Source organism: Pecten maximus, chromosome 17 (genome assembly GCF_902652985.1).
Source record: "Pecten maximus chromosome 17, xPecMax1.1, whole genome shotgun sequence".
NCBI classification, from domain to species: domain Eukaryota; kingdom Metazoa; phylum Mollusca; class Bivalvia; order Pectinida; family Pectinidae; genus Pecten; species Pecten maximus.
The window spans coordinates 28,621,185-28,636,568 of NC_047031.1; the positions used below are offsets into that span (position 1 = coordinate 28,621,185).

Below are 15,384 nucleotides of genomic sequence, written 5' to 3' on the forward strand. Positions count from 1 at the left end.
GTTTCTAAGAGAACGGACATAAACGTGAACCAAGTTTAAATTTGCTATGGGACCAGGGTTACTCTCAATGTCATGACAACATGATGAGACTAAGAAATGTGAAACAAGAACATATGATATATTAGTAAAGAAACATCGTAGTTGTAGGTAAGACTAGTACAAGCTATGACAAAATTCCATGAAAAGAAATCGTTTGAGGAAATATAAATGATCAACCGTTACCACGTGCACCCAGGCATCTGTTCTAGGTCCACCCATTGTCGGTGATCAGGAAAGGTCGGAAATGGTGGTTTCGGTCGATCTTACAGCTACAGGAGGCTTCTTCAGACAAGACATGAATAATCACTGAGCACGAATGGAAAGCGACAAAAACACATGTGGGACAGCACATCTTTCACACACACACTCAAAACACATAATAAACACGATACTACTTTTCAGACTCCGGTCTCCTTCCACATTAAGACAAAACCGTGCTTCCGACCGGGCCAACATCAGTCGTTAATCAAATGATATATAGAGGTTCCCCAACGAGTGGAGGTTGTTTATCATTTTTATCCAACTCGAGTTAGTTAATTTTCTAATTTTGAAAAGACACGAGCTTTAGCGAGTGTCTTTTCAAAATTAGAAAATTAACTAACGAGTGTTGGATAAAAATGATAAACAACTTTCACGTGTTGGGGAACTTGTTTATCCCATAACTCTTATTCTTCAACTGTGCCGAGTTCGAATTCTCCCAACGTAGCCATTGATACCATGTTAGCCGCATCACTCCTTGACAGAATATAGTTCCTAAATAGAGAACTCTTAATATGTCGTTTAGAATAACGCTCGTGATAACTGTGGTATATTAGTTGCTGTTAAGGAAATTGGAATATGAAATTATACAAGAAAATAAACATTTTAAATGAATTTTATTGATACAGCACTTGCTATAAATCACTCCGCGTTACAAAGATGACACCGCGCTCCAGGTCGAAACTACCAGCTACAAGCTTAATCACTGTCCGATTCGATAATGGGACGTTTCCTGGACTTTGCAGCAATGTAATTATTGTTAACTGTGATGTTAAAAGTCCCCCCGAAGATCTGTCCATTCAGTACACCACAAGGAAGACGCGTATCTGCAGGCTTTCTGGAGATAGAGGTGGAATGCTGGCCTACTGTCATGGCACTGGTCATGGTGGAGCTGGTGACACGTGTAGTTTCGGTATTCATTGCTGATGGGATCACAGGACAGCTAGCACTGCTGCCATAATCAGAGGACAACATATTCGAAATTGTCCGTTGTTGTTGAGAGTTCAACGTCGAATATGCGTTAATGCTTTGCACATTTTTGTGTCCGGAGATCTACAGTGGGAAAAAAATCGTGCATTAGGAAATCTGTCAGTTGAGTTGATCCGAGATCTCTTTTTGAATTTAGGCCTTCCACAAAACTAGTGATAAAAAAATAATATGGAATTTTATATTTTGTGTTTGGGATATAAATTCATATTAAAGGTAAGTCAGAAGATGGTGTTTGTTAAATGTGTTTTAAATTTTTAATACCTGCATGATTTGTGTAGGCGCTATACCACTGTCGTTCAACTTCTGGACAAGGTATTTCCTGGCCGAATGGTTGGTCAACCTTTTCCCAGTTTCCCCTTTTACTTTGAGGCCTATGAGAAAAGCGCATAAACTGGGTAACCATTGTGCATATTTAATATACATTGGCAATTTTAAAAATAAATATACGACAAACCGTGATATGAACGAAGGGAGATGGAGACAAATCGTATTTATTTTTATGTAATCCTACCTGCTTTCACTGCCATCGAAGGCATGAATTTCGACAACTTGTTCACTCCCATAGGCTGGTTTTTAAACCATTTCTCCGATTTCTCGGTGTTTGTGTTTGTCGCAATGTAAAATGGCGTTTCTGGTCCACTACAGGCTGCCGGCCGATGGTTACTGTACATTTTATAATATTTTACAGGACATTTGTCAGGGTTTGTGGGTGTCGCCCATGCCCTAGGGGGGATCGCCCGAACATTCCTTGGGTTTGAACCGGGACGAGTTTTCGTCTGACGTTCATTGTATTCCAGATACTCTCGGTTGTCTGTGTCCAAACACAACTTCACGTCGCCCCATTTCATGTTGTGATGTTCAGTTACACCGCGCATACCGAAATGAATTGTATTTAAAAACCAGACTGTCCTCAACAAGGCATCTGGTGTTTTACTACCAAGTTGATCGAATTCAAAAAGGCGATCAATCTCTTCATCAGTGATTGGATCTGCACGGTGTTCTAAATTTCTTTGCCAGAACGTTTTAATTTCTTCTGTTTGGTTTTGATAACTTCTTGAAGTTTAGAAAAAATACTATCATTCACGATACTGAAACCATAACTTTTTTGGCGAAGATATCTATCTATACTGGCAGCGATGCCACGAACAGTGCTCGGTTCATAATCATCGCCGTCTTTTTTCGTCATATTAACAAAGACAATGCACAGCAATTTGCACAAATCATTTGGAGGAATATGTTCAATTTAGCGACATTCCTTCAGTTGTGTTTTCAGGAAATCCGACAGATTTCTCATATCATTTTCCGTTTTCCGTGCAGTGGTTTTGTTTTGTTCTTCGATAAATTTATCTACATCCAAATTGTACAGTTCCATATCAGAACCGTTATCGTTAGATAGCTCTTTAGACTCTGTGACTAAATTTGTTTTCTGTTTTGGTTGAGCGACAGCGGACGTACCAGGGACAGGGGGGGGGGGGGGGGGGGGGGGGGGGGACAGATTTAGGTACATCAATCCGATATCTTGCCTCCGTACATGTTTTACCGTCATCAAATTGAATATCAAAGGATTCAAACCCCAGATTATTCGACTTTTCCCGTACGACACCCTTCTTACCCATGACAGTCACTGTATCGCCAATGTTGATTACCGGCAAGTCTAAAAACGTGGCCATGTTGACGTTTTTTGATTGACAGACGACAACAAAACAACACGCGCTGGGTAAAAAGTAGTCCGGGGTCAAACGTCAGAGGTTAGCCAATCAGAACTGTTGCAGGTCAGAGTTAGCCAATCTGACGCTCTGAAAGTGGTTACACACCGCGGTGTGTAAACAACAAGAGGCCCATGGGGCCTGTATCGCTCACCTGGTTGGATTTGACCAAATGTCAAAATAATGTTCATGTTCAATTCCTTTTGTTTGTTAACCTCAAACAATGCTATTTATGGTTATAGCGTGGGGATCCCAACTGCTTTAAAGAAATAATGAAGTCCAGACTCTCTGAGTTTACAACATGCATTTATAACTTTATGACTAGTAGTGATTTAAAGGAATAACCTCTATTTCCCATATGTGGCCCCGCCCCTTTGGCCCCTTGGGGGTCAAAGTCACCATTTATGCAAAATCTGTTCCCCTTCCCCCAAGAATGCTTCTGACTATATTGGGTTCAAATCCATTCATAACTTAATGACAAGTAGCGATTTGAAGGAATTACCTCTAATTCCCCATTAGGCCCCGCCCCTTTGGCCCCTTGGGGGTCAGAGTCACCATTTATGCAAAATCTATTCCCCATCCCCAAAGGATGTTTCTGACCAAATTGGGTTCAAATCCATTCATAACTTTATGACAAGTAGCGATTTAAAGGAATTGCCTCAATTTCCCCTATTGGGCCCCGCCCCTCAGGCCCCTTGGGGGTCAGAGTCACCATTTATGCAAAATCTGTTCCCCTTCCCCCAAGAATGTTTCTGACCAAATTGGGTTCAAATCCATTCATAACTTTATGACTAGTAGCGATTTGAAGGAATTACCTCTATTTCCCCATTAGGCCCCGCCCCTTTGGCCCCTTGGGGGTCAGAGTCACCATTTATGCAAAATCTGTTCCCCTTCCCTGAAGGATGTTCCTGACCAAATTGGGTTCAAATCCATTCATAACTTTAGGACTAGTAGCGATTTGAAGGAATTACCTCTATTTCCCCTAATGGGCCCCACCCTTTTGGCCCCTTGGGGGTCAGAGTAACCATTTATGCAAAATCTGTTCCCCATCCCCAAAGGATGTTTCTGACCAAATTGGGTTCAAATCCATTCATAACTTTATGACTAGTAGCGATTTGAAGGAATTACCTCTATTTCCCCATTAGGCCCCGCCCCTTTGGCCCCTTGGGGGTCAGAGTCACCATTTATGCAAAATCTGTTCCCCTTCCCCAAAGGATGTTTCTGACCAAATTGGGTTCAAATCCATTCATAACTTTATCACTAGTAGCGATTTAAAGGAATTGCCTCTATTTCCCCATTAGGCCCCGCCCCTTTGGCCCCTTGGGGGTCAGAGTCACCATTTATGCAAAATCTGTTCCCCTTCCCCAAAGGATGTTTCTGACCAAATTGGGTTCAAATCCATTCATAACTTTATCACTAGTAGCGATTTAAAGGAATTGCCTTAATTTCCCCTATTGGGCCCTGCCCCTCAGGCCCCTTGGGGGTCAGAGTCACCATTTATGCAAAATCTGTTCCCCTTCCCCAAAGGATGTTTCTGACCAAATTGGGTTCAAATCCATTCATAACTTTATCACTAGTAGCGATTTAAAGGAATTGCCTCTATTTCCCCATTAGGCCCCGCCCCTTTGGCCCCTTGGGGGTCAGAGTCACCATTTATGCAAAATCTGTTCCCCTTCCCCAAAGGATGTTTCTGACCAAATTGGGTTCAAATCCATTCATAACTTTATCACTAGTAGCGATTTAAAGGAATTGCCTTAATTTCCCCTATTGGACCCTGCCCCTCAGGCCCCTTGGGGGTCAGAGTCACCATTTATGCAAAATCTGATCCCCTTCCCCAAAGGATGTTTCTGACTAAATTGGGTTCAAATCCATTCATAACTTTATGACTAGTAGCGATTTGAAGGAATTACCTCTATTTCCCCATTAGGCCCCGCCCCTTTGGCCCCTTGGGGGTCAGAGTCACCATTTATGCAAAATCTGTTCCCCTTCCCCAAAGGATGTTTCTGACCAAATTAGGTTAAAATCCATTCATAACTTTATGACAAGTAGCGATTTAAAGGAATTGCCTTAATTTCCCCATTAGGCCCCGCCCCTTTGGCCCCTTGGGGGTCAGAGTAACCATTTATGCAAAATCTGTTCCCCTTCCCCAAAGAATGTTTCTGACCAAATCGGGTTCAAATCCATTCATAACTTGATGACTAGTAGCGATTTAAAGGAATTGCCTCAATTTCCCCTATTGGGCCCCGCCCCTCAGGCCCCTTGGGGGTCAGAGTCACCATTTATGTTTCTGACCAAATTTGGTCAAAATCCAATAAGAACTTGATGACTAGTAGCGATTTGAAGCAAATGTTGACGGACGGACGACGGACACCGGACGACGGACGACGGACGACAGACGACGGACGCTGCACCATGGCATAAGCTCACCGGACCTTCGGTCCAGGTGAGCTAAAAACAATAGCACACTGCTACGATCTTTAACACGTGCCATATCAGTTGTGAAACAAGCGTAGTTATGGGATAAAACTTGTTTCATTATTGCTTTTTAATATTTGGTTTGGTTTGGAGGGTTAAGGGCTTCCAAGTTTGTTCAAATTAATTTGGTTTGGTTTATTTTGTTTAACGTCCTATTAACAGCTAAGGTCATTTAAGGACGGTCTCCCGTGCGTGCGGTGAGTGCGTATGTTTTTTTTTGGGAGGCTGCGGTAGGTTCATGTTAAGTCTCCTTGTGATAGGCCGGAACGTTTGCCGATTTATAACAGAAGTTTGAACAAGAGATCCCAGAGGGATCTTGGCGCCCACCATTGAATGATCTTTATAGGTTCCATGTCAGATTGATCTTTTCTCTACTTTTCCCTTCCTCTAAGTCTTACTAATCTGTGTAAATTCAGAAACAGCCCTCTAGTACTTTTCAAACAAGGGGAACCTATATATAAAATTTAAGATTTAGCGATAATGGCTGTCTGTCGGCCATGTTGTTTTCGGATTGGTCCCAAAATGCAACACCAGGGACCAAGGGGAACCTACATATGAAATTTGAGAAAGATCCCTTCAGTACCTTCTGTAAAATAGCGATAACAAACTTCAATTGTCAAAATCCAAGATGGCTGCCTGTCAGCCAGGTTGTTTTCTGACTGGTCTCAAAATCCAATATGCATAACTAGGCACAGAGGGGAACCTAATAATGAAATTTCAGAAAGATCCCTTCAGCAATTTCTGATAAATAGCGATAACAAACTTCAATTGTCAAAATCCAAGATGACTGCCAGGCGGCCATGTTGTTTTCGTATTGGTCCCAAGATGCAATATGCAGAACAACAGACCAAGGGGAACTTACAAAAAAGTTTGAGAAAGATCCCTTCAGTACTTTCTGAGAAATAGAGATAACAAACTTCAATTGTCAAAATCCAAGATGGCTGCCTGTCGGCCATGTTGTTTTCCGATTGGTCTCAAAATGCAATATGCATAACTAGGCACCAAGGGGAACCTTTATATGAAATTTGAGAAAGATCCCTTCAGTACTTTCTGAGAAAAAGCAATAACAAACTTCAATTGTCAAAATCCAAGATGGCTGCCTGTCGGCCATGTTGTTTTGCTATTGGTCTCAAAATGTGATATGCATAACTAGGCACCAAGGGGAACATAGATATGAAATTTGAGAAAGATCCCTTCAGTACTTTCGGAGAAATAGCGATAACAAACTTCAATTGTCTAAATCCAAGATGGCTGCCTGTCGGCCATGTTGTTTTCCGATTGGTCTCAAAATGCAACATGCATAACTAGGCACCAAGGGGAACCTTTATATGAAATTTGAGAAAGATCCCTTCAGTACTTTCTGAGAAAAAGCAATAACAAACTTCAATTGTCAAAATCCAAGATGGCTGCCTGTCGGCCATGTTGTTTTGCTATTGGTCTCAAAATGTGATATGCATAACTAGGCACCAAGGGGAACATACATATGAAATTTGAGAAAGATCCCTTCAGTACTTTCGGAGAAATAGCGATAACAAACTTCAATTGTCAAAATCCAAGATGGCTGCCTGTCGGCCATGTTGTTTTCCGATTGGTCTCAAAATGCAATATGCATAACTAGGCACCAAGGGGAACCTTTATATGAAATTTGAGAAAGATCCCTTCAGTACTTTCTGAGAAAAAGCAATAACAAACTTCAATTGTCAAAATCCAAGATGGCTGCCTGTCGGCCATGTTGTTTTGCTATTGGTCTCAAAATGTGATATGCATAACTAGCCACCAAGGGGAACATACATATGAAATTTGAGAAAGATCCCTTTAGTACTTTCGGAGAAATAGCGATAACAAACTTCAATTGTCAAAATCCAAGATGGCTGCCTGTCGGCCATGTTGTTTTTCGATTGGTCTAAAAATGCAATATGCATATTTAGGCACCAAGGGGAACCTACATATGGAATTTGAGAAAGATCCCTTCAGTACTTTCTGAGAAATAGCGATAACAAACTTCAATTGTCAAAATCCAAGATGGCTGCCTGTCGGCCATGTTGTTTTCCGATAGGTCTCAAAATGCGATATGCATAACTAGGCACCAAGGGGAACCAACATATGAAATTTGAATAAGATCCCTTCAGTACTTTCTGAGAGATAGCGATAACAGACTTCAATTGTCAAAATCCAAGATGGCTGCCTGTCGGCCATGTTGTTTTTCGATTGGTCTCAAAATGCAATATGCATAACTAGGCACCAAGGGAAACCTACATATGGAATTTGAGAAAGATCCCTTCAGTACTTTCTGAGAAATAGCGATAACAAACTTCAATTGTCACAAGAGATCCCAGAGGGATCTTGGCGCCCACCATTGAATGATCTTCATAGGTTCCATGTCAGATTGATCTTTTCTCTACTTTTCCCTTCATTTTACTAATCTGTGCAAATTGAGACATCCCTCCAGTACTTTTCAAACAAGGGAATCCTAGCTATATAAGAAATTTGAGATTTAACGATAATGGCTGTTTGTTTGCAAGGTTGTTTTCAGGACAGACTGGTCCAAAAATGCAATACAAGGGACCAAGGGGAACCTACTTATGAAATTTGAGAAAGATCCCTTCAGTACTTTCTCAAATAGAGATAACAAACTTCAATTGTCAAAATACAAGATGGCTGCCTGTCGGCCATGTTGTTTTCAGATTGGCCTCAAAATGCAATATGCATAACGAGGCACCAAGGGAAACTTACATATGAAATTTGAGAAAGATCCCTTAAAAACTTTCTCAGAAATAGCGATAACAAACTTCAATTGTCAAAATCCAAGATGGCTGCCTGTCGGCCATGTTGTTTTCAGATTGATCTCAAAACGCAATATGCATAACTAGGCACCAAGGGAAACTTACATATGAAATTTGAGAAAGATCCCTTAAATACTTTCTCAGAAATAGTGATAACAAACTTCAATTGTCAAAATCCAAGATGGCTGCCTGTCGGCCATGTTGTTTTCAGATTGGTCTCAAAACGCAATATGCATAACTAAGCACCAAGGGAAACTTACATATGAAATTTCAGAAAGATCCATTCAGTACTTTCTCAGAAATAGTGATAACAAACTTCAATTGTCAAAATCCAAGATGGCTGCCTGTCGGCCATGTTGTTTTCTGATTGGTCTCAAAACGCAATATGCATAACAAGGCACCAAGGGAAACCTACATATGAAATTTCAGAAAGATCCATTCAGTACTTTCTAAGAAATAGTGATAACAAACTTAAATTGTCAAAATCCAAGATGGCTGCCTGTCAGCCATGTTGTTTTCTGATTGGTCTCAAAATGCAATATGCATAACTAGGCACCAAGTGAAACTTACATATGGAATTTGAGAAAGATCCCTTAAATACTTTCTCAGAAATAGTGATAACAAACTTCAATTGTCAAAATCCAAGATGGCTGCTTGTCGGCCATGTTGTTTTCGAATTGGTCTCAAAACACAATATGCATAACTAGGCACCAAGGGGAACCTACATATGAAATTTGAGAAAGATCCCTTCAGTACATTCTCAGAAATAGCAATAACAAACTTCAATTGTCAAAATCCAAGATGGCTGCCTGTCGGCCATGTTGTTTTCAGATTGGTCTCAAAACGCAATATGCATAACTAGGCACCAAGGGGAACCTACATATGAAATTTGTGAAAGATCCATTCAGTACTTTCTCAGAAATAGCGATAACAAACTTCAATTGTCAAAATCCAAGATGGCTGCCTGTCGGCCATGTTGTTATCTGATTGGTCTCAAAACGCAATATGCATAACTAGGCACCAAGGGGAACCTTCATATGAAATTTGAGAAAGATCCCTTTAGTGCTTTCTGAGAAATAGCGATAACAAGAATTGTTTACGGACGGAGGGACGGAGGGACGGACGGACGACGGACCACGGACGCAGGGCGATTTGAATAGCCCACCATCTGATGATGGTGGGCTAAAAATCGAATTTCCCTATGTCCTATAAAGCTGATCTCGTTAAAACATAGTTACAATACACAAGCAAATTATCATCGACTTACAGAGAAATTCACAAACTTGGTCGCAAGATGTCCAAGTTCTTCACATGACAGCCATATATATTTCGTATGTCGGACGTCAGGGAGTATCTAGAGATTGATTACAGGACTTTGGCTGATGGATTGATATTAGACGACAGTGGCTATGTCTGACAGAAATACTTAATGACGCATAACCTGGTGCCAGCCACAACTCAACAGGACCGATACAACGAATTCATAAACGCACAAGGATTGGAGTGTGGAAAAGGCGTTTTCAAGTTTTGCATGGAGAAATTAGACCTGAAAGGGTATGCACAATGCACGGGAGGCCGTCCTTAAATGACCTTAGCTGTTAATAGAACGTTAAACAAAATCCATCAACAAAACAAAACCAACCAAAGTATGCAAAATAATAACTAAGTTTGCATTTTACATACGTAATTTGCCATGTGATCTCATAATCGTAACTTCAGTGACGCACGCACTACACCTGGAATAGCCCGATTTGAGAACGGCTATGAAGATAACCAAGATATATCAGTTTCCCTCAAACAAATTCCATTGTTGGAAAAGCTTGTACAGTGTTGCAAAACTGTGCAATTACACAGAAAGGAGTCACTGACATCATATATGTTGCCGCTGTTTACAACGGACCTGAAGATGGTCATTCAGTACGGCGCCATACTACAGCGACCTACTATGGTTAGACTGTATACAGGTGTCCTGCTTACCTAACGAACTCTTTCGACAGTCATCCATAGCTATAAGGAAAAAACTGAAATTTAACAAAAGTACATTGTGATGTGTGTTTATTTGAACACATGATCAATATCAATAAATACAAATATGTGAATATGATTCCTACTTGACGTAATCAATTAGTCATTAGAAAAATTCTGTTCTTGGATCATGAACTTTATGCTGGTGAGATTTTTGTGATGAAGTTGAGATTTCTGTTGTGTTGTGTCAGTATAATGTGACCGGGTGGGGTGTGCTGCTGGGTGTGTTCGGCAGTATGCCTTAGTGAGGTAGCACTATAAATCGGCAAAAGTTCCGGCCTATCACAAGGAGACTTAACACGAACATACCGCAGCCTCACAAAACACAGATACGCACTCGCCACACGCATGCATGTCGCAGGCACGGGAGGCCGTCCTTAAATGACCTTAGCTGTTAGTAGGACGTTGAACAAAATAAACCAAACCAAGTGTTGTTTTTATCATGTATGCCTTCTTGTCATTTTGTGCTTGTTCGATAAGTGTGTCTGATTCCTGCCGGTCCTTTATTATGGTGAGAATTTTGAGATGAAGTTGAGATTTTCTATCCGGGTGTAAACTACAGTTGTCAAGGAGCAGCAGCACTTTCTTGTTTTATATCCTCGTTTTGAGATTAAAATGATGGAGCCATGTGTCAAATACATTTTCTTGTAAACCCAGACGGGAGTTTATTTATCCCTTTGCAACAACGTTTTTTTTCGGCTTTGCCTTTAACTAACGGCTTCTCTTTTCCCCCTGTAGCACTTGCACACAATAAAGCTGTGAAACGTCCTTTAGCTTGCTTACCCTCACTATACTGGGATTGTTTTTACAGAACGACCTTTCAGGCAACATCCGATAAAACATCCCGGTTTCATCACAGTTAAACGAGTTTTTCAATTCATAACCCTCCATATTTGTGTGCAAACGTTTTTTCCAACAAATCACTACATTTCCAGAAGCATCTGCCACCTCACCACTTTATAGAATGCCTTTTTTGAAACCGATGCAGTAATCCATTTCTGGCGGTTAAATCATCGTAATGCATTTCCATGGACAGACTAATGACCTTCTCTTGAATAAGTCTATCCATAATGGGAATGTTTTTTGTTTTGTTTTTTTGTTTGCCCTGGCTATTGTAAATCATTCATACCCTTTTTCGTTGAGAACAGGGTACAGACATCGGCCTTCTGTGACGATATTTCTATTGCTGTTTGTTCCTTCTCTAACAGTTTTTCAATGTTCTCATTGTTTACTACAATGTTCTGAATTTGTGTTCCGACGTTGAATTCAGATGCAATACTCCTTGCACTACCACCGTTATGATTTAGTTTTAAAACATCGATTTTCTGTTCAAGAGTTAAACAGTAGAAAAGCCGGTTGTAAAAATAATGAGTTATTTATTCTGAATTCGACAAGGATTCACACAAAGCACATGTACGTGTTGTAGAGAACGGGAACGAGAACGCAAACGAATCACTCTGCAATAAATATATAAAAATATACTAAACACTAAGAAGGACGAACAGAAGAACGTACACACACATACATAACTAAGGGAGATAACTCGCTAGTTTAATTCACATCAATAATTCCATTTCAAATATAATTACTAAACTATAACAATAGATATAACCTTTAAGATATTAAAGATTTACGAATTCATTGACTTCAATTAAATGATATCAATAATAACTAAGAAGTATCATAACATCACATTTAAATTCATAAGAATTACAGCTATAGAAATAATCTAGGAAATTAAGTTACATAAATATAACATTAACCAATTCATAAATAAGATATATTATATACCAGTGTGTGGCACAGAGCCATTCTACTCATAATACTGCCACGTTCTCTGCCCAGTTGCTGTAAATTCTAAAATAATACAAATAACTGTTTACTACTACATATAATCTGATTACAAATAGATATATCACAAGAATCAAAATAACCATTTCCAAAACTATCAACTTATTTATTTCTAGCTCCATGATTGAAATTATAGAAATAAGAAAATAATTAATTATACTTATCTAAATTAGCTTTACTTATAAAAATGTTACTTATCAGAAATAATGGAAAATAATAGTAACTTTATCCTGTCTGAAAACACTGGATAAGGAATATGCATGTTGTCAGCTTGACCGACAGGAGTCTTAACTGTCCGAACAATAACTCTCCCGCCAAAACTGACCAACAAAGGAAATAAACATAGTGACCAATAAAACACAAGAAAAGGATATAGACTTTGGACTTAGAACACAGGGCGTAAACTGTAACACAAAATACAGCAAGATATAACGCAGAAAACATAAAACACCCTGTATCATGTAACACCAATAAACGAACCAACATTTATACAATACAATCTGGACACAATTAAACAGACACATGAACACAAATATCACATTTAACACATAAAATGATAAAATATGATAAAATTAGACCCCGTTAAAGTAACACTTTTCTTTTCTTACTGGCTGGTGTAGACGAAGCCATCTTCCTTAATTACAAAAGAGTTGATTTTATTGCCGACAACAATGCGTTGTCTATCCATAATCAGCTTTTGTTGTAGTATCCAGCCATTATTTTTGTCATAATTACAGCTATGAATACAGATGAATTCATATATACAGATAGTCAGATTCTACAATAAAGTTTCTGCCCTGCAGGTAGGGCGTAAGAATTGTACCTACTGTTGGGTTTGGGTACTGTCCCCTGGCCGAGACATACCAGAGTCATTAAAATGGTAGTTGCTACTCCTGCTTAGCGCTCAGCATTTTGGGAGTGGGACGACTGGTTGGCCCGTTGTCAGTATAATGTAACCGGTTGGGTGACCTCAGCTGTTAATAGGATATTTAGAAAAATAAAACCAAACCAAACCTTAAAAGATATTGACCACTTTCTCAACAACGACATACATTGGTTTTGGAGGTCAACCCTCAGTACCCTTCCTGTAGGTTGAGTGAGCAGAAAATTCTTTCTTCGCCACAGTTGTTATGTTGGACCATTTAGTCTTGACATCTTTTACACCCCTAACTAACACCTTTCCCAAGAAAACATATCTTCTCTGCTTTCTTCTCCCATTTGGCCTGTTTCTCATATTTGTAACTGTGTAAGTCAATTTTGAGTTTTTTTATGGTGATGTCCTTTTCAACTAGCTCTTTTAGTAGCATAACTGTATCAAAATTCTTTCCTCTTGCCCTCTTTGACATCTTGGATGTTTACTAGTCTCGAGGATGTTACCCAGGTTGCATTATGGGAAGGGGAAATCCCCACAGTTAATATGATTGTTTCAATGTGGATCCGTCATTATACTGGAATCGGGTTGTCTGTCCGTCTGTAGACACATCTTGTCCGGACAACTCTTAAACCGGTTGACCCGTTTTTATTGTCTAGACAACTCTCCCAAAACTTATGGACTGATTTCAACAAAACTTGTTACTAAATTATCTTTATTATGAACAGCACCTATTCCAGCCATTCTGAATTTCAGAAATATGTTATTATACCCCCTGCAACGAAGGGGGGGGGGGGGGGGGGGGGGGTATACTGGAATCAGGTTGTCCGTCCGTCTGTATACACAAAGATGTATCGGCTACTCCTCCTAAACTACTTATCCGATTTCAACGAAACTTCATGACAATAACCCTTATACATTGTAGATGTGCGTAATCTATATAACATCGTAATGTTTTGGTTACCATGGTAACCAGGGCACAAAACTTAGTTTTTTGGTCTACTCCTCTTATGGTTACCATGGTAACCAGGGCACAGAACTTAGTTTTTTCATGACAATAATCCTCATACATTGTAGGTGTGCGTGATCTATATCACGTCGTAATTTTTTGGTTACCATAGTAACCAGCGCACAAAACTTAGTTTTTTGGGCGAGTTTGACACAACGATGTACCGGCTACTTCTCCTAAACTACTTATCTGATTTTAACAAAACTTCATGACAATAACCCTTATACATTGTAGATTTGCGTAATCTATATAACATCGTAATGTTTTGGTTACCATGGTAACCAGGGCACAAAACTTAGTTTTTTGGTCTACTCCTCTTATGGTTACCATGGTAACCAGGGCACAGAACTTAGTTTTTTCATGACAATAATCCTTATACATTGTAGGTGTGCGTGATCTATATCACGTCGTAATTTTTTGGTTACCATGGTAGCCAGCGCTTGTTTTTTGGGCGAGTTTGACGCAACGATGTACCGGCTACTTCTTCTAAACTACTTATCTGATTTCAACGATTTGGTTTGGTTTATTTTGTTTAACGTCCTATTAACAGCTAAGGTCATTTAAGGACGGCCTCTCGTGCGTGCGACATACATGCGTGTGGTGAGTGCGTATGTGTTTTTGGGAGGCTGCGGTATGTTCGTGTTAAGTCTCCTTGTGATAGGCGGGAACTTTTGCCGATTTATAGTGCTACCTCACTGAAGCATACTGCCGAATACACCCAGCAGCACACCCCACCCGGTCACATTATACTGACAACGATTTCAACGAAACTTCATGACAATAATCCTTATACATTGTAGATGTGCGTAATCTATATCACGTCATAATGTTTTGAATAAATCCCATTCACACTTTACCTTTCTCATAACCTTTTTAATTTTTTCCTTGTTATAAATTGATCAATTGAAAAGATTTTCTCATGTGAAATAATTTCATAATGTCATGTACAACAATTTATTCACAATATAGATAAAAAAAACATTCGGGTAACCAAGAAAACTGAATACGACTAAGTGCGATTTAACTGTATATCTCGTTTATTGTATAAATGAACACATAGTAACGATGGGGGTTGCACGAGCGGGGGTATGAGTTGGCCCTCTGGACGACAGTTCTAGTTTTAGTTAGCCTATAAATAACAGTTCCACTTGTCCATTGACTCATGCGAATTGCGGGGGTATTAGTTAGCCATATTGGGAACAGTTCTAATTAAGTCTTCATTAAACTTTCATGTGTTAATGATCACTTAAATGACCCTTCAAACAACAAATTTTAAATGATTCATAAACCAATCTATCATTAGATATTTAATGAATCATTAAGGCTGAATGATGCTTCAGTTTGATAATCGTTCGAACAACCTGCCCCATTTACCTA

The 15,384-nt window shown here is 39.6% G+C and overlaps 1 protein-coding gene across 1 annotated transcript; it reads right to left on the minus strand.

Annotated features, from left to right (window-relative positions):
- Positions 1-938: 938 nt before the first annotated feature.
- LOC117315368 lies at positions 939-1,593 on the minus strand. The gene is made up of 2 exons (XM_033869525.1): positions 1,549-1,593; positions 939-1,350 (listed from the first exon to the last, which is right to left on the minus strand). The coding sequence occupies exons 1-2, from the start codon at positions 1,552-1,554 to the stop codon at positions 997-999; spliced, it is 360 nt and encodes a 119-aa protein (XP_033725416.1). The 5' UTR covers positions 1,555-1,593; the 3' UTR covers positions 939-996.
- Positions 1,594-15,384: the final 13,791 nt, after the last annotated feature.